Consider the following 19,751-nt stretch of genomic DNA (forward strand, 5'->3'; position numbering starts at 1 on the left):
GATCCGCAAGCCGGGAGATTTCCCGGCTTGCTAGTGGCCGCCCCTCGGCGTGCGGTCACGCGTCTTCGGGAGCGTGTGCCCCCTGCACGCGCGTCCAGGGCTCCCCGAGGGAGCTCTGGTGCCCCGCGATCGCGGGACGGCGGCAGGGGGTTCTGGGGGACCCGGCGGACCCGGCAGCGGTAGTGAGAGCGCCCCGATCGGAGGGCGCTCTTCCGCTGCTTCGGCGCGCGCCCGTCACTCTCGGGCGCGCGGCAGGCTACTGCTGCGGCCAAGAACGGGCAAATGCTCGAATAAACTTGGCCGCAGCAGTATATGTGTGTGTTTGTATATGTATATGTATATGTATATGTATATGTATATGTATATGTATATGTATATGTATATGTATATGTATATGTATATATATATATATATATATATATATATATATATATATATATATATATATATATATATATATATAGTGAAAGAAAACAGGGCTATGTACTAAATGGGATATACAGTATAGGGCTTCTAGGATACTGGGCAGCTTCAATCCCATTGAGGCAAAAAAGTACACACAGAGTAAATGTGCTCCATTCCACAGTTGCAGAAACTGGTGGATGGGATATCCAGACAAGAGCTTTGTTTGTTTTTATGATAAATTGGATTGCTGTATCAGTTGAGTCTAATTTATGGATAGTACTTTTCCAGCAATTGTCATTAAGAGGACACAATTTTTTATAAGTACTTTTTATTTAGTCTGTCTAGTAAACTTTTTTGTATTTTTTTTTATACAGTATACCCCGAGTGCTTATCTTTGGAGGTTTTTTCCCCCATACATATTATAAACCTCACAGCACCATTAGAGATGATACCATGGATATTTGTCCATGGTATTAGTATTTCTGTAATTTTGATGGGTACAATTATTACCAGTTTGCTGAGCGGTTTCTTTCTTGTTTGGTATGTATATGTATATTACTCATTTAGTACATTTTTGGTAAAATCTCCTAACTTGGAGTTTATTGGTATTTCAATTGAAAATCTCATTAAAGACACCTAATCTTCAGAATTTATCATATCAAAATTAATTCCTTTTTAAATACATATGTTTTCCTCTCAAAAAGAACATTTAATCACCATTTCCTCAGTACGCAGAGAATGTAGTTAATGACTTTTACCTCGGCAATGAATATGTATACATGTACATACTGTAATATTTATGAGTGTGTATACATATACTGTACACTGTCTTGTTCTATTCCACATCTCTCTCTTGCGTCTCTTGATTGTCTAGGTCCCTATTACATTAAAATAGAGTGTAGCCTTTTATGCCTTCTCTGTTCACTTTCACACTAGCCTGCCAGCATCCTTATTGTCATATCTCACGTCCTCCCCATATCCATTGTAACTAGATATCTCTGTACAAAACTGTATATAATGTCGTCTGTTTCTATATTCCTGCCACACCTGATTAAGAACCCTGGGATGTGTAACATATCAACTATGTGTTGTTCCAATAAAATGTTGTGGTGATTTCACTACCTATAACATATTTTATCTTTAACAGTTCATGCAATGTCTTTCATAATGTACAATCCTGTTCACCTAATGTAGCCATGTATTTGTAACCATGTATCTGTCATCATAACTCTGTGCCCAGGACATACTTGAAAACGAGAGGTAACTATCATTATATTACTTGCTGATGAAACATTTTATAAATAAATAAATGGAAGAAAGGACCAACACGGCCTTCTGCTTACTGGTTTACTGACTATAGTATTTTCAACCTTATATTAATTATAAGACTATATTTCTATTATCTAGCCTAACTTCTTAAACACTGATATTGCAATTGCAATGCTTTCAGTAATTAAAAATATTCATTTTATGGCGTTAGATTCTGTAAAAGAGAATGTGATAAATCATCAGTCAAAGACAGAAGTGCTTTAGATAACTGAAGCAATAACATAAGGAAGAAAACATTTACGTTATATATGATAATGTTACCTTATAAGCACATTTTGTGATAATTTATCAACATTGATGAATTTCACTGTACTAGGTGCTACCGGGTAACAGAAAAAAACAAAAATAGGCGCTCCTATCTCTACAAATAAGTGAATATAAACAACAATAAAAGTATCAAATGTAAATAAAAATATACAGTGAAATACAACCGTGTGCTTGTGATAATACGCCGAAAAATAGTCCCCAGAATGTTCCAAGGTAGTGGAATAAGGATCCAGTTGTGGCTCAGCACATGAAAAGAAATAAACAAAACAACATAGTGTAATACTGTTATAGAAAATTACCTCAATAGTTATCAAAATAAAAAACTAACAAAAACTAATAAAGTGATCGAGCAAGCACTAAGGATTACTAAAATAACAGAACTATAGAAAGGGACCTCGCTCAGACCCCTAGAAGGTAGAGGCGTGCTGCCTGGGGATGGGCTAGATAGATAATAAATGTGTATCGAGAGTGATACACCAAAGAATCCCCTTTAGATAGGCGCACTGCAGACCTGAAAATAAAGACGGTCAGGGGTAGGATGTAGTGTGTATAAATAAAAACTTTATTGAATATTAGTGTAATAATGTACACAAAACAGTATATAGTGCTGTACTATACACTGACTAATAATAGACTGCTGTAGGTCTATGTCAACCTCCGTCAAGCGTCTCACTGTGCTCCCATTAGTTCTGTCTCCCTTGAAGTGTGAAAATCTAGGCAGATGCTCTAAATGTCAATAATCTAGATGGGTTATTGTAACCCTATGACATATTGGTAGGTATAGGCTCTACCGAGACTAACAGAGAAGTTCACGCAGCACATCAACGTAATGTGCACACTGCGCATGCGTCATGTAAGTTAAAACAGTAGAGTCTGTTTATATGCGAGTTGCGCATGCGCCGGGGCAGTGCGTGAAGTAAATGTTTGGACGGCCCGTATAAGGTTGGTAACGGGTAAAGGGAGTACTGGGTGTCGAGGAAATGTTCAATAGTGATTACACATAGTGACACACAGAGCGTAGTGCCTATGGATCACTATAGATCGTAGTTTGATATGAACCCAGTATATATGCGTATTCTTTGTACATTGGTGCGTTCATGTGTCAAAGTTTGTGCTGTATCTGGTATAGTGTGCGTCTCAAACGGGCGTAGGTACGAGGATGCTGTGCACCTTTAGTAGCAGGAGTAGTGAAAAATAGTAAACGCAGGTCTGGGCTGCTTGGTAATATTTTCAACGGGGTTTTTTGGTGCCCATGTGACCGCAGAGCTGCTCACTCGTAAACTGCTGCAATTGAGAAAAATGGTATAGCACACGAGACCTAGGTAGTCAGAGCAGCCGTGTCTATACAGGGCTGCATCGAAAAAACATGCACGGTAGTATTTAAAGCAGGCAGGCTATTTTGATAGTGAATAGCAAGTGCTGCCCTGTAGCAGCACTAACACCTCTTTAAATGGGTGTATCAAATGAAAGTTAGACACAGGTCAGCGCACTAGAGGAGCTAGTAGAGATAGCTGGCGTGGTAAGGTATGAATCATACAGCTAAAGACCCGACATGCTGCATGTTTCGTCACTTCCTGTGACTTCATCCGGGGTGGGCGTTGCTTTGTTCCCGGTCGCTTCTTTATACCCTGTAGTTGCCATAGCGATCATGGGACACCAAATGCTGTAATGTGGTGATGCATGAGTACTGCATCCTAAACTGACCTAAGTTATTGTATGTAATACAAGTAAGAATTAACTTTGCTGGATTTCAAAAAATTGGGTTGGTGGTGACAACACTAAAATGAGTTGAAATGTGACTGTGATCTGACATAGGTTCATAGGAAAGAGTTAAAGACAAAACCTTCGTTTAAGCCAGATGGATAGTGGGTATTGAGCAGATAAATCCACCTGGCCTCCCGTTGCAGGAGTTTCTTATCCCAATTCCCCCTGCGAATGCTGGGGGGAACATGGTCTATGCCTTGAAAGTTAAGCGTATCAAGTTTCCCTGCATGGTGGTCCCTAACATGACGGGAGACCGGGGTGTCCAAAGCATTCCTGATAGATCCTATATGTTCCAGGATGCGTCTCCGGAGTTCTCGCTTTGTCTTGCCAACATACTTTTTTCCACATAGACAAGTTATCAAATAGATAATTCCACTGCTCTTGCAGTTGATAAACTGTTTTATGGTGTATGTTTTATTGTTGTCAGTATTTGTAAAGGTCTTGCTTTCCTTAACATAGCCACAAGCTTTGCAGTGATGGCACTTATATGATCCTTTGACGCTCAACCAAGTTGTACTTTTTCTGTTGTTTCCCAGCGTAAAGTGGCTGTGCACCAACAAATCTTTAATATTTGGTGCCCTTCTCCAGACAATTGATGTTGGCGCAGCTGTCCTGGTGCGGTGTAAATCGGCTTTTAGGTTTCAGTGTTGTGTGGGGTCCATCTCCAGGATCTTTGTCCCCATCTTCCAGGAGGTTGATCAAGTTGACTAGATGTTCTTTATCTTGGGTTTGCAGAAATTCTTCATATAGATTAGGTATCGCATTTCTTCCTCGTCTCTTGAAGAATTTGTGCAGGAGCATTTTGCGTGCGAAGAGGTTTATATCTTTAATGGTCTCAAAAAGGTCAAATTTATTGGAGGGAACGTAGGATAAACCTTTTTCTAGGAGGCTGAGTTGAGCCTCCGTAAGGCTGGTGGGAGGCCATCAGTGTCTTTTCAGAAGGAATGTCTATGTACACAGAACACATAGATTTGTGGCTACGCTACATAGACGATATCCTACTACTTTGGAAGGGCACAAGGAATGATTTGGAAATCTTTCTGAAAATACTTAACCTCAACGAACACAACCTTAAGTTGACATCGGAAAGTAGCCCTAACAGCATTACCTTTTTGGACTTAAGAATCACTATCAATGAGGATGGTTAAGTCCAAAAAGGTAATGCTGTTAGGGCTACTTTCCGATGTCAACTTAAGGTTGTGTTCGTTGAGGTTAAGTATTTTCAGAAAGATTTCCAAATCATTCCTTGTGCCCTTCCAAAGTAGTAGGATATCGTCTATGTAGCGTAGCCACAAATCTATGTGTTCTGTGTACATAGACATTCCTTCTGAAAAGACACTGATGGCCTCCCACCAGCCTTACGGAGGCTCAACTCAGCCTCCTAGAAAAAGGTTTATCCTACGTTCCCTCCAATAAATTTGACCTTTTTGAGACCATTAAAGATATAAACCTCTTCGCACGCAAAATGCTCCTGCACAAATTCTTCAAGAGACGAGGAAGAAATGCGATACCTAATCTATATGAAGAATTTCTGCAAACCCAAGATAAAGAACATCTAGTCAACTTGATCAACCTCCTGGAAGATGGGGACAAAGATCCTGGAGATGGACCCCACACAACACTGAAACCTAAAAGCCGATTTACACCGCACCAGGACAGCTGCGCCAACATCAATTGTCTGGAGAAGGGCACCAAATATTAAAGATTTGTTGGTGCACAGCCACTTTACGCTGGGAAACAACAGAAAAAGTACAACTTGGTTGAGCGTCAAAGGATCATATAAGTGCCATCACTGCAAAGCTTGTGGCTATGTTAAGGAAAGCAAGACCTTTACAAATACTGACAACAATAAAACATACACCATAAAACAGTTTATCAACTGCAAGAGCAGTGGAATTATCTATTTGATAACTTGTCTATGTGGAAAAAAGTATGTTGGCAAGACAAAGCGAGAACTCCGGAGACGCATCCTGGAACATATAGGATCTATCAGGAATGCTTTGGACACCCCGGTCTCCCGTCATGTTAGGGACCACCATGCAGGGAAACTTGATACGCTTAACTTTCAAGGCATAGACCATGTTCCCCCCAGCATTCGCAGGGGGAATTGGGATAAGAAACTCCTGCAACGGGAGGCCAGGTGGATTTATCTGCTCAATACCCACTATCCATCTGGCTTAAACGAAGGTTTTGTCTTTAACTCTTTCCTATGAACCTATGTCAGATCACAGTCACATTTCAACTCATTTTAGTGTTGTCACCACCAACCCAATTTTTTGAAATCCAGCAAAGTTAATTCTTACTTGTATTACATACAATAACTTAGGTCAGTTTAGGATGCAGTACTCATGCATCACCACATTACAGCATTTGGTGTCCCATGATCGCTATGGCAACTACAGGGTATAAAGAAGCGACCGGGAACAAAGCAACGCCCACCCCGGATGAAGTCACAGGAAGTGACGAAACATGCAGCATGTCGGGTCTTTAGCTGTATGATTCATACCTTACCACGCCAGCTATCTCTACTAGCTCCTCTAGTGCGCTGACCTGTGTCTAACTTTCATTTGATACACCCATTTAAAGAGGTGTTAGTGCTGCTACAGGGCAGCACTTGCTATTCACTATCAAAATAGCCTGCCTGCTTTAAATACTACCGTGCATGTTTTTTCGATGCAGCCCTGTATAGACACGGCTGCTCTGACTACCTAGGTCTCGTGTGCTATACCATTTTTCTCAATTGCAGCAGTTTACGAGTGAGCAGCTCTGCGGTCACATGGGCACCAAAAAACCCCGTTGAAAATATTACCAAGCAGCCCAGACCTGCGTTTACTATTTTTCACTACTCCTGCTACTAAAGGTGCACAGCATCCTCGTACCTACGCCCGTTTGAGACGCACACTATACCAGATACAGCACAAACTTTGACACATGAACGCACCAATGTACAAAGAATACGCATATATACTGGGTTCATATCAAACTACGATCTATAGTGATCCATAGGCACTACGCTCTGTGTGTCACTATGTGTAATCACTATTGAACATTTCCTCGACACCCAGTACTCCCTTTACCCGTTACCAACCTTATACGGGCCGTCCAAACATTTACTTCACGCACTGCCCCGGCGCATGCGCAACTCGCATATAAACAGACTCTACTGTTTTAACTTACATGACGCATGCGCAGTGTGCACATTACGTTGATGTGCTGCGTGAACTTCTCTGTTAGTCTCGGTAGAGCCTATACCTACCAATATGTCATAGGGTTACAATAACCCATCTAGATTATTGACATTTAGAGCATCTGCCTAGATTTTCACACTTCAAGGGAGACAGAACTAATGGGAGCACAGTGAGACGCTTGACGGAGGTTGACATAGACCTACAGCAGTCTATTATTAGTCAGTGTATAGTACAGCACTATATACTGTTTTGTGTACATTATTACACTAATATTCAATAAAGTTTTTATTTATACACAAATATTTAATAAAGTTTTTTATTTATACACACTACATCCTACCCCTGACCGTCTTTATTTTCAGGTCTGCAGTGCGCCTATCTAAAGGGGATTCTTTGGTGTATCACTCTCGATACACATTTATTATCTTACTAAAATAACAGAATTATTTATTAAAAAACAACAAAAAATCTAAGGACAATAAAAATAAAGGACAATAAAAATAAAAAACTAAGACATCCACTTGTCCTGCTTCCGGGTTACAAACTGCGCCACGGCGTTCTAGCGCTCCATTCACCTTCAATCGAGGTTCCGAGCTGCATCTAATACACTTGTAGCAGCTCCCCCCGGCGGCGTAATCTCGCGAGAAAGGACAACGGAGCGGTTGGGCTGGCAGCAGAATCGGAACCTCGAACAGGAGAGGTCAGGAGGCTCAAAGAATTACTTCCCAGCAGATGGAGGTCCCTTCTGAACACCCAGCGGGTCTGGGTAGGATAAGGAGAGGGCGTCCCTACAGCACACTGAAAGCGGAGGAGTAGCCATCCAGACCACATCTACATGCGCATGACCTACTTGCAGTTTGTAAATAGGATTCCTATAGAACCCGGAAGCTGGACAAGTGGATGTCTTAGTTTTTTATTTTTATTGTCCTTTATTTTTATTGTCCTTAGATTTTTTGTTGTTTTTTTAATAAATAATTCTGTTATTTTAGTAATCCTTTGTTCTTGCTCAATCACTTTATTAGTTTTTGTTAGTTTTTTATTTTGATAACTATTGAGGTTATTTTCTATAACAATATTACACTATGTCGTTTTGTTTATTTCTTTTCATGTGCTGAGCCATGACTGGATCCTTACTCCTACCTTGGAACATTTTGGGGACTATTTTTCGGCATATTATCACAAGCACATGGTTGTATTTCACTGTATATTTTTATTTACATTTGATACTTTTATTGTTGTTTATATTCACTTATTCGTAGAGATTGGAGCGCCTATTTTTGTTTTTTCTGTAGTTCTTTCATTAGCTTTGGGTAGTTAGTGTTTTAGTTGGTAGCTCTAATTATTCAATATTTATTTATTCACATTATTTAATATATTTATATATTAATAGAATAGTGCTACACAGAACACACTTTTCTCTTTTAGGTGCCTCCGGGTGTTACCATTTTCTTTTTTCTATACCATAGGTAACAATTTAAAAGCAACATTCTGTTTGTTTCCTTATAGCCTAAGTCTTGTAAAGCACCAAGGGACAGATTCACAAAGCTCTGTTACCTCAGGGCTCACAATGTGATGTTACCTAAAGCAGTAACAACTGTTATTTTTCCCAAGGCTAACACATATTCACACAGCCAATTATATGCAAAAACAATGGCCATTGTATATCTCGTTAGCATAGGTGAACATCACTTAAAGATATTGTATATAAATCAATCTCTGTCAATCTCTATGTGATGCTTAGGCTAACATCACGCTAATTGACTTAATGGACTTTTGTGGATGTAGGCCTAAAACTACAGCACTACAGTATGTTGCTTTTAGTTCCTAGGTGGTCGTTATAACCTCTTTTGCTTACTGCTCACTCACCTCTTCCTTTGCTCGTTGCACCTGCTTCTCCAATTCGTCGGGTATCATCTTACCTCTGGATTACAAACAGCATACATTAAGCAATTTATTTGTTATAATTAAATGACTGTATCAAGCAAAAAGAAAGTATTTATGCAACTTAGTTACTGCCTTTTTAATATTCCTGATTTCATGTAAATTTCCTATTATTGTATCCGTGGAAGTTCTCATTATTGTTTCTTATTTTGTGTAACTGTATGTTTTTATGTATATATTTATATATATGTAGCCATGCTGTAAAATGGCTGCAGTCATCTCTCCTGCTGACAGTAAGGCCTGGTAAGTTATGGGCATGCCAGCAGTAATCATGCAGGTTTGCCCTCACACCCTGGTGAGGTGCCCTATGTATGGATGGGAGTGGTCACGGGCTCTGACGCCACGGTTAGTGATGTCAGAGTTGTGTCAGCCCCCAGAGGATACATAAGGCACAGCACTGATCAAAAGTTAGAAAGAGGGAGAGTGTGTTTTTGCTGAGATATAGAGGAGTTAAGAAGTTGTTGGAAGGACAGTGTATGGAACTGTGACCAGGGACCTGTTCACAGGGGAGATATCCCTGCGGGGATAGGGAATCCCTACATTAGGAGGACTATACCTTTCAAAGGGAAGTACGGTGAACAATGGAGGGCTAAATTCACCCATTGTGGAGGGCAGCTGGCCCACCGTACTAATAAAGATGACCCTGTTGAAAAATACTCTCGTGTGTAAGTGTGGAGTAATTGCACGGAGAGAAGCACCACGGAGGAGTTCCTCACCAGGACCATCCACAAGCTCAAGCTGGGATCCTGATGAGGTGGAGGCGCTGCACTGGATCTAGGTAGGACTCAAGCACACTACCTCAGCTGCCTGTCTGGGTTGGCAATCCCCAACACAACATCATGCGGGAGACTCAGGAGTCCTGTTGCCAACAGGTGCACCACCAGACATCACACTGTAATGGGGACTGGTTAGACCACAGGGGCCAATATGAGATTGGGTGGGTCAGGCCAGTCCAGAAAACCCGTTACATTTGGAGGCGCTGCTGAGATAGACCTGTCAACAGGACAGGCTTTTGCTAGGTCACTTGGAAACAGGGAGAGTGTCTGCTGCCACTTTGTGCTGCGTTGGGACGGACCTAGGGGTAGTCAGGGGGCTGATGGAGTTTGTCAGTTCGCAGGGACGACCTAGGGGCCTGAAAGGAGTTGGGGGTTTGGAGCCGGGCTATAGCTGTCCTAGTCAACTTGAGGTAGTGCTAGTTGGTAGGATGCCTAAAGGGATAGCCTGTTAACGTGGTCAGGAATCCTGGAGAGGGTCTGCGCTAGGCTAACCAAGATAGGTAGACGCCCAAGTACTGCATGGAAGCCCCAGAGTACTCTAGCCCATTCCAGACCACTTACCGTAGGGAGCACAGACTGGGAGGAAGGAGATACAGCAGACACTGAGAGAGTGAGCCTAGCCTGAGGTAGTGCATACACGAGTCCAGCCTACATTAGGTACACATGGTGGTGCATCAGGGAAATCTTTATTGTGCCGGTGTGGTGGCTGCCCTGCAGAGAGGAGCCCCATGTACAATACTATTAAGTACAGCGAGAAAATGGCGACCGCAAGAATGGAGGATCCACGCGGTGCGGATAGTCCAAATTGGCGACCGGAGGCTAATGGGGAGAGCACACCTGGCGTGCGCCCCGCTGAAAAGCAAGCTGTTACCGATATGTCTGTCACGAGCCTGCTATGGAGTGGAGTGAGAGCGGTGGCCGCCCCGTTTTGGTCCTGTCTGGGACACCGAGGCGCTGCCCTGGAGGACTGTGTTGAGGACATTGTTATAACAGGAGGAGAACACAGTGAGAGTGACTGTCAGTCGGCATACAAACATATGAACGCTACCTCATTCATTGACCAGACTGACAGTGCGACCCAAAATGGCGGCTCCCGCTTCCCTGGGAGACCGCGTGGGCCGATTGCAGACAATCCTGCAGATGCAAAGATTGCAAGGAATTGGCCAGGAGCGGCACCAACAGGAGAGCCCCGCCCGCATGGGGGGTATGGCGCGAAAGCTGCGGCCGCGCCTTCATGGACAGTGACTCCCTCAGCCCCAGTGCTGAGTCAACCGATTACTCTGTGGGACCCTCCCCTAATCTCAACCATGGGGAGTGGTTTCCAACTATGCCCTGTGGGTATGAATCCCGCGGAGCGAAGCGCTGGTGAGGCGACAGCGCTGCTAACAAAAGTAGTCCCTGCAGCTGGAGTTTTGTACGGAAAGGAGGGGTATTTCGCCCGCAAGGCAGCTGCAAGAAATCGGCTGGGATTGGCGCCAAAGGCAGGGGATAAGGGCACGAAAGCAGTGACCGCGCCCACTAGGACTGAAAGAGGTGCGGCCTCAATTAAAGGACATCCTATTCCATTGTGGGACCCGCCCATAATCGCTACTACTGGGGGCAGATTCCAACTGTGTCAGACAAGGGAGGAGCTGAACCAAGGAGTGTCTGACAATCCAACCCCTGTTGATCACTCACGCGGAACCAGCTTCCAGAACAGACCAGTGTTGAAAGTTGCTCCCACCAAGACAATGGCCTGCTCCCCAGACGTGAACAAGATGGTGTCTACCCAGCCCTATGCAGTACCAGGGGGGGTACTGGTGATATGCGTAGCGGGCGCGGAGACAGTAGTGGGCCTCTGCCTGCAATGCAGACTGCCCGGCGGTACTATGGGTACAGCGACGCGCTGTCCACAGTGTGGCACGCAGTACCTGTGGCCTATGCCCACCTTCGTACCAATTCAACCAATTGACCCAACGGGGGATACGGCTAGGCTGTCCGCCGAGTCCCCCGGTGCACTATGGACCAAGGGTGCAGATCCCGGAGAATGGGGATCGGATCCGGTTAATACGGCTGGGTCTGACGAGCATGGAGCGATCGGTCAGGCAACTGACCGGGAGAAGAGAAGGCGGTCGCCACGATCGGCGACCCCAAGTACCCTTAACGTGGATTCCTCGGACGAGGGACCCAAAGAACAAACCAGTACCCTGGTCTGGCCGGTGGCGGTGTCCTGCGGAGGAAATGGGGTAAAAAAAACCACTTACCGGGAGTGACAGCGGGAGGAGTCGAGTGTCGCCGGTGGAGCGGAGACCGGAGAGGTGGAGCCCAGCTGTTCCCGGGACCGGCGGGTCCAGTGGCAACAGGCGATCCACACCCACCCTGCGGACTGGTAAGAATAGTCCCTGTTCTTGCCAGGCTCCGGTGCCGCCGCTAGAGGAGGAAGGGCCGTGCCAGGCCAGGACGGCGCATGTGGGCGCAGGCGGACGTCCGGATATCATTGTGGAGGAAGAGATCCCGCATGGGGGTCCATCCCAAGATGGCGGCACCTCCGCGTCCGGTGATGACGTCGCTTCCGGCGGAGACAGCGGAGCAACCAGAAGGAGAACACCAACGCATCAGCGATCGGGCAGTGGTTCCCGATCGACTAAAAAGACCAGGAGCAAGCGACGAACCGAGAAGGGTGAGACGCAGCCGGCGGTATCACCGCTCAGTGGTACGGGACAGTCCGATAACGGAGAGCGGGTCGGAACCCCGCGGCTGCCAACCGCATACCCCTATGCCCAACCCCACACCCTAGATAATGCCCCAGCCCCAGTCACCTGTTCCCGGGGATCCTCGTCCAGCTTGGGGGTGTCGGAAGGGTCCCTGGGGGTTGGTGAGAACCGGACTGGGGAGAGACTAGGCAGCTTTGCCTCTGAGGGTGGTTCAAGGGGTGGAGGACAATTGGGACAAGTGTCAAAATCTCGATGGGTGCCTGAAGAGGCTGATGTACAATCAGAGGAGGCACCAAAACACGAAAGGTGGCCCAGACCCCGTTCCGCGGGGACCTCTGGGGTATGCTCTTGGGGGGGGACTGATGAGGGAGACTCTCTAGAGTCTGGGCCCGAGAGGCCTAGGGAGACCGGTTGGTGGGCGCCCTTATTTGAGGGATATGTGGGGTGGATGGACCGCATGCGGTTCCTATTAGAAAAAGACGATGTGGTGGATTACTGGTGGGCTAAGGGGGAGTTCACGCCCGCCGAGAGGAAGAAGGAGTTACAGTTTAGGTGGTTCCTGATAGGCCGGAACGAGATCGAACCAATGGGTCCTGATATATTATCAGACCCTGTGGACCCAGATGAGCCCTTGTCCTGGGTATTACCAGGGAGAGCAGGGAACGCCAATTTAACAAGGTGTAGTAGGGCTGAAAGGGCCATTACAGCAAAATACAAGTACTCCCATGGTTTGGAGTACCCGTACGTCCCAGAACCCCTCATGCAGGAGATTGAGGATAACAGGGACCAATGGCTAAGGGAGACCATAGAGGAGTACATAGTCAACAAGGAGGGTGTCATTACTGGTAGTAAGGTGGAGGAACGGATAGAACACCTCATAAGGGTATGGAGCATCGGGCGGAGTGTTTATAAGCACAAGGTGATGTACCGGCCTGAAAGGGGTTTGCCGCGCAGTTACAGCGTGACTGTACTGGACATGGGGGGTCAGGAGGTTAAGAAACCCGATCCCCGGCACTATTATTAGGAGGTACTGGGTAGCATTGCGCGAGTTCGTGGCTGCTGGTCAGGGCGTGCTTGGCGCAATGTGATTGGTTGTTTCATAAATCTGACGTTATGCTAATAATGTGTATGTTCCATTTTACAGTGCTTCCTGGGGAAAGGTATTTCAAATTTAGGTCCCAGCCGGGGTCGGTGGGATTCACCAGGGGGAGAATGTAGCCATGCTGTAAAATGGTTGCAGTCATCTCTCCTGCTGACAGTAAGGCCCGGTAAGTTATGGGCATGCCAGCAGTAATCATGGAGGTTTGCCCTCACACCCTGGTGAGGTGCCCTATGTATGGATGGGAGTGGTCACGGGCCCTGACTCCATGGTTAGTGATGTCAGAGTTGTGTCAGCCCCCAGAGGATACATAAGGCACAGCACTGATCAAAAGTTAGAAAGAGGGAGAGTGTGTTTTTGCTGAGATATAGAGGAGTTAAGAAGTTGTTGGAATTACAGTGTATGGAACTGTGACCAGGGACCTGGTCACAGGGGAGATATCCCTGCGGGGATAGGGAATCCCTACATTAGGAGGACTATACCTTTCAAAGGGAAGTACGGTGAACAATGGAGGGCTAAATTCACCCATTGTGGAGGGCAGCTGGCCCACCGTACTAATAAAGATGACCCTGTTGAAAAATACTCTCATGTGTAAGTGTGGAGTAATTGCACGGAGAGAAGCACCACGGAGGAGTTCCTCACCAGGACCATCCACAAGCTCAAGCTGGGATCCTGATGAGGTGGAGGCGCTGCACTGGATCTAGGTAGGACTCAAGCACACTACCTCAGCTGCCTGTCTGGGTTGGCAATCCCCAACACAACATCATGCGAGAGACTCAGGAGTCCTGTTGCCAACAGGTGCACCACCAGACATCACACTGTAATGGGGACTGGTTAGACCACAGGGGCCAATATGAGATTAGGTGGGTCAGGCCAGTCCAGTAAACCCGTTATATATATATATATATATATATATATATATATATGTATTTATTTTAATTTTTTTAATTCCAGCTAATGGCCCTTAACAATGATTTATCAAGCTTTTCCTATGTGTAACATTAGTTCAATTTAATTTTAGGAATCAGGCTAAGTAAGAAGGCACAGTAATCTGGAATGGTCAAATAGTTTGAATCGTGATTATTTTTTGATGCACCTTATCCTCTGCTATTTACAGGTTTAAGAAAGAAAAGACCGCTCAATAAGTCTGAAAAATGAAATGGTTGTTTTGTAAAGCAGCCATGTTAGCTGCCAAACTATATTCAAAGCAGCTTTCCAATATATTTCACAAATGATTTATGGCACAGTGGGAATGATAATTGAAGAAGGAAAGTACATGTCATTCTTTCTATGGTAATTACCTGTCAGGAATCTACTTGCAGCCCTGACATTTTTTATAAGGCACGTAAATGACACTTGTAATTGAAAAGAGGTTTAAAAAAACAAAAAACAAAAATAAAACATGCATATTCACTTACCGATCATCAGCCTTAACAAAATACACATTCTGTGTGCCAATGCCAAGGAAAGCAGCTGCCTTTTTCATGGAGTAGTGGCACTATTGAAAACACAATAAATACATAGAGCAGTTGTGCTAACAAACACAAAAACTATTTGTTACAGTATTTACTGTATGCAAGAAAAACTAGTGCAATGCACAACATCTTTCGAGAGAAGAAGCGGCTCAGTGAGAAAAGACACTGACTGGCAGGGGAGCCTGGTTCAATTCCCAGTGTCGACTCCTTGTGACCTTGGGCAAGTCCCTTTATCCCCCTGTGTCTCAGGCACAAAAAATATAGATTGTAAGCTCCACGGGGCAGGGAACTGTGCCTGCAAAATGTCTCTATTAAGCGCTATGTAAAACTAGCAGCGCTATACAAGAACATGCAATTATTTATTATTATTATTTCGTAAAAACAAAACAACAAATTGCAATTAATGAAGAGAAATAAAAAGGACTAGTAAATAATAACGATAGATAATGAGTTGCAGGGCAAAAACATACAACAACCAACTGCTAATCCATTATAATTAAAAGTACACATAAAACACATGTATTCATAAAACACATGCACCATTTTTGCCTTCCTTTTCTAAGATTTACATATAATAAGGAAGCGCTATCCACAAATGTGATGGTCTAAACGAAATAAGTGAGTGCTGCATGAAAAAGAACTGTTCCCAGTTCCAATGAAGTAATGTCCAGAATAAATCAGCGCACTTCAATAAAATTAAACAAATAAAGAAGAAAACTGAAACACAATGGTGAAGCAAGTTCAAAAAACGGAGCTCATACAGCAGTAGTAGAGAGATATGCACTCACATGTAACTTACACTGCATAGACAAAGCCTGCACATAGTACTCCCCCCCCCCTTCCTGTTTACACACAGTCCACTACCATGCATGGGATACCATAGGAACCACATGAACATCCAAGGCATCTGTAGACATAAAGGCATTATGATGTCACCAATGTGCCCTACATAAGAGCAACGCTGGAGCTCCCTCCACAGAAAGTTGTGTACCAGGGTACTACTGAGCAGAGTAATGAGCAGTTTTCAGTCTTATCTACTGACGCATTCTAAAGGCTACTAATCAGAAAGTGCCACATTTCTTTGTGTTTTTGTAGGAATGGGCTAGGAGTGCCAGAAAACCTTTGTCCCCCAGTAACTTGAAGATAGAGAGATGTACCTAAAGAAGGCACCAAAAGGTCCCTTGTAAATAGCGCACAGCAAACCCTTATAGTATAATATGGTCAGTGGTGAACTGTATATACATAAAAATAAAAAAGATTTTATTAAATATCTTGATTAAAAATAATGTGTGGTGTGTATAACGCAAATAAAAATAGACTTGGATAAGTCTATGGTACTACTCGGTTTCCCTAGGCAGAACCAGTGGTGAGCAATGCTAAACAAATGGTGTGTGCACACGTGAAGCTCAAGTAAGAGCTACCAGAGTATGAAATATCACTGCTAACAGCTGATCACTGTATCCTGGCTAAAGTGTATACCAGTTGCAATCTGGGCTGTCCAGTGGGTATAATCACATATGAAGTGCCCTGTGTTCAGGTAGGATACCTAATGACCAGATAGCCCGATGGTAAGTAGCTCTGAATGGGCTGAGCATACAGTATCCTGGCGTGATGGATGTTATAGTGAGGAGATCTCACTGCACATGCGTAATGGATGTAATGACAGTGGGATCGTAAAACCGCATGTAGTAAATCGAGGTCTGGGATTAGAGAGAGCTGCGTAGTCGGTATCCGTGGAGCCAAGTTCAGGGGTTAGAGAGGTACACGTAGTCGAGGGTATGCCGTGGTCAAGATCTAGAGATGCTTGAAATCCAGAGATTTGCAGCGGAGCACAGCTGAGGAATGGGGCCAGCTCCAGCAGTTGGAGGGTTAAAAGTAAGTATTTATTGAAACATGGTATACACGGAGGGGAGACAAAAACACACTCTGACGCGTTTCAGGCTATGCAGCCCTTTTTCAAAGATTACTCTTTGAAAAAGGGCTGCATAGCCTGAAATGCGTCAGAGTGTGTTTTTGTCTCCCCTCCGTGTATACCATGTTTCAATAAATACTTACTTTTAACCCTCCAACTGCTGGAGCTGGCCCCATTCCTCAGCTGTGCTCCGCTGCAAATCTCTGGATTTCAAGCTTCTATATACCTTTCCTGCGTGATGCACGCACCGATGGAGTGAAGATTATGTTAGTGAGTATTACAGTTTCCCCATCATTGGATTCAAGGGGATTTCCAGACCTGTACAGTGCAGCAGGTAAGAGTTACAATGGTCTTGTGAGGTGCCAATAGGCATTAAACAGTCCCTCACCATAAGACATTATTTCTGAGTATACACTCCTGCGTTTGCACTGGGTCCAATACCACTATAACTGTTACATTATTCACCATATCCTGTTTATCAACATATACTTATTATTGGTGTATCTCATTCGCAGGAGCGCCGCTTTTGGGATTCCATCCCACCTTTCTACCAAGATCTAGAGATGGTTCACAAATAGGCCGGTCGATAACAAAGCAGTAACTGCAAAGCACAAGACACTGGACAGCGCTAGGCTACAAGAGGTTATGTTGAGCACTGACTGAGTGCAGGAACAGGAAATATAAAGGAACAGGAAAACAATAGCAGTGGGGGCGGAGCGGAGGTTCGGCCCCAGCGGAGACCGGAATAGGCTCAAAGGAGACAAGGGAAAATTAGTGCTTGACACGCAGCTGGGGATCGTACACGATGTTACGCGTGCGGTCCGCGCGCTAGGAGGCGCGACGCGTCAGAGGAGGTGGAGTCAAGCTCCATGGCAGCAGCAGAAGAGGAGCGGGTACGCACGCCCTCCGTAACTGGAGCGGGGTGCGGGCACGGGCAGAGAGGGTAGCGGAGGCAGCGGCAGCTGCGGTACTTTCAGGAGGTAAGGAGGGAACACGCCGCAAGGAACCTGTTCCCCGATTCCTTATACCAGTGGTTTGAATGAACAAGTTAGTATTCATTATAGTAAAGGCTCCCTCATTTAATGTAGACTGTGGAGTATTTAATGATGCATTGCCAATTTCTTTTCATGTCAAACCCAAGAAGATTGCAATTGATTTCAAATACTGTAATTGAAACCAAAATTATTAAAAGCATTGGGAGAAACACCATAAACTATTGCTTTTCAACATGTCTGAATAAGGATATAATCCTTTTGAGTAAGGCGAAGAAACTTGCAAACACCACTATTTTTAATAGACAAAAAAATAACAAAAGCTTGATAGTAGGCACATCGAAAATATTTTTTTTAGAATTTATATATATATATATTAGCCATTTGGGCCTATTCACTACATTTTGATAAGTGACTTCACACGTAATTGCACTTTTCAAGCGATTTTGTATGTGTAGCTATTCACAACGCTTCGTTAACATCGCAGAATCGTTTGAAAACATTATTTTAATGAGCGTTATCACAAGGCGTGTGGTAGCTCTAATTTTTTTGCCAGCAACTGCTATTCCCAAAGCTCCGATACGCAAATCACGGGTTAAACACTCGCATTTTTTTCTCGCTACGTAAAGGGTGGTGAGATAGGAATCACACTTTCCATACAGCAGAATTTTATTTTTACTAAATAGGATTGAATCAGGGGTCTCCGGAGCTGACCCACATTAATTTCAGCTTTGGGGACTCCCGGCTTCAATTCTAGGTAATAAAAATAAAATTACAGCCCAGCTTTATTACCTTCGTGGCTAACCGCTAATGTATTGAAGGGGTTTAATATCAGGAAATGCTTTGTTAGTGGTAGAGGTGGGTGAAGCTTGTAGGAGCCCCAGGCTGGGTGGTAGGCCTCGCAGGAAGGGTTAACCCCTTCATTACCGTAGCGGTCATAACCGCTAAGGTAATGAAGGAGTTAACTCCTCCTTCAACCCTCCTGGTAGGTCTAACCATGCACACTAGGGCAACTACAAGCTTCACCCATTCCCTCTACCACCAACAAACTGGGTGACGCTATTTAACACCTTCATTACTTTAGCGATTAGCCACTACGGTAATAAAAGTGTGTTTTAATTTTAATAACATATGATTGAAGCAGGGGATCTCTGGAGCTGAATCGCTTTCATTTCAGGTCTGGGGACCCCCTACTTCCAGAGGTACACCTAATTTTAACGGGACAAATACCCATAAAAAGTGCTTCTTACAGCTGTGGCAACTGTTCTGTATACCCATGCAATCAAATGTCAAATATATAAATATAAGTTCAGGTAAAAATAAATACTGTATATCAATAAACAATATATGAATTGCAAAGGCAAGGGACTAGTTTACATATGTAGCCAGGCCCATCTGGCTCCCCGGTCCTCCGTTTCCCCATCCCTTACCTCCCCCACGATTGGGGCTGTTGCGGGTGGCGATGGACTGGCCGGCGGCTCCCGTTGCAGGGCGCCGCCATGTTTGCTATGCTTGCGCATGTGCGGATGCTCGCGCATGTGCAGAACAGTGGCGGCGACCATTACAAAGTCGCGCATGCGCAGTGGAGCAGGCGCACGTGACGCCAATGGTAAAGAGGTCTACAATACCCAGCAGCCACTGGGGCTGCTAACCACGTGACATCAGGGAGCCAATCGCGCGGCCAGACCTCCTGCAAGGAGATAGATACATTTGGCACGCTCAGGAAGAACAGTCAGTCGGTGCTGGGACAGAGTAAGGGTAGGGTGTGCAGGAACAGGGAGCAGGTGGTCTCTGTACTAGGCCAAAAATCCCCCTTAGGCCCCAGCTAGGTTCCGACTCCCCTCAGCTTGTGATTGCTGCAGGGACCGCCCCATAGGATAGGGACACGGTCCTGTAAAGCCAGCTTAAGT

At 44.8% G+C, this 19,751-nt stretch overlaps 1 protein-coding gene across 3 annotated transcripts in view; it reads right to left on the reverse strand.

The window, feature by feature from the left end:
- Positions 1-19,751, reverse strand: part of GADL1 (glutamate decarboxylase like 1) — a 311,010-nt gene that overhangs the window by 129,357 nt on the left and 161,902 nt on the right. For all 3 annotated transcript variants that reach the window (XM_075587018.1, XM_075587016.1, XM_075587017.1), the window contains exons 7-8: positions 14,881-14,960; positions 8,820-8,874 (exon numbers count right to left, since the gene is read on the reverse strand). In XM_075587018.1, the coding sequence (XP_075443133.1) occupies positions 8,820-8,874; positions 14,881-14,960 (135 nt within the window). The remainder of the gene's footprint in view (positions 1-8,819; positions 8,875-14,880; positions 14,961-19,751) is intronic.

This window comes from Ascaphus truei, chromosome 2 (genome assembly GCF_040206685.1).
Source record: "Ascaphus truei isolate aAscTru1 chromosome 2, aAscTru1.hap1, whole genome shotgun sequence".
NCBI lineage: Eukaryota > Metazoa > Chordata > Amphibia > Anura > Ascaphidae > Ascaphus > Ascaphus truei.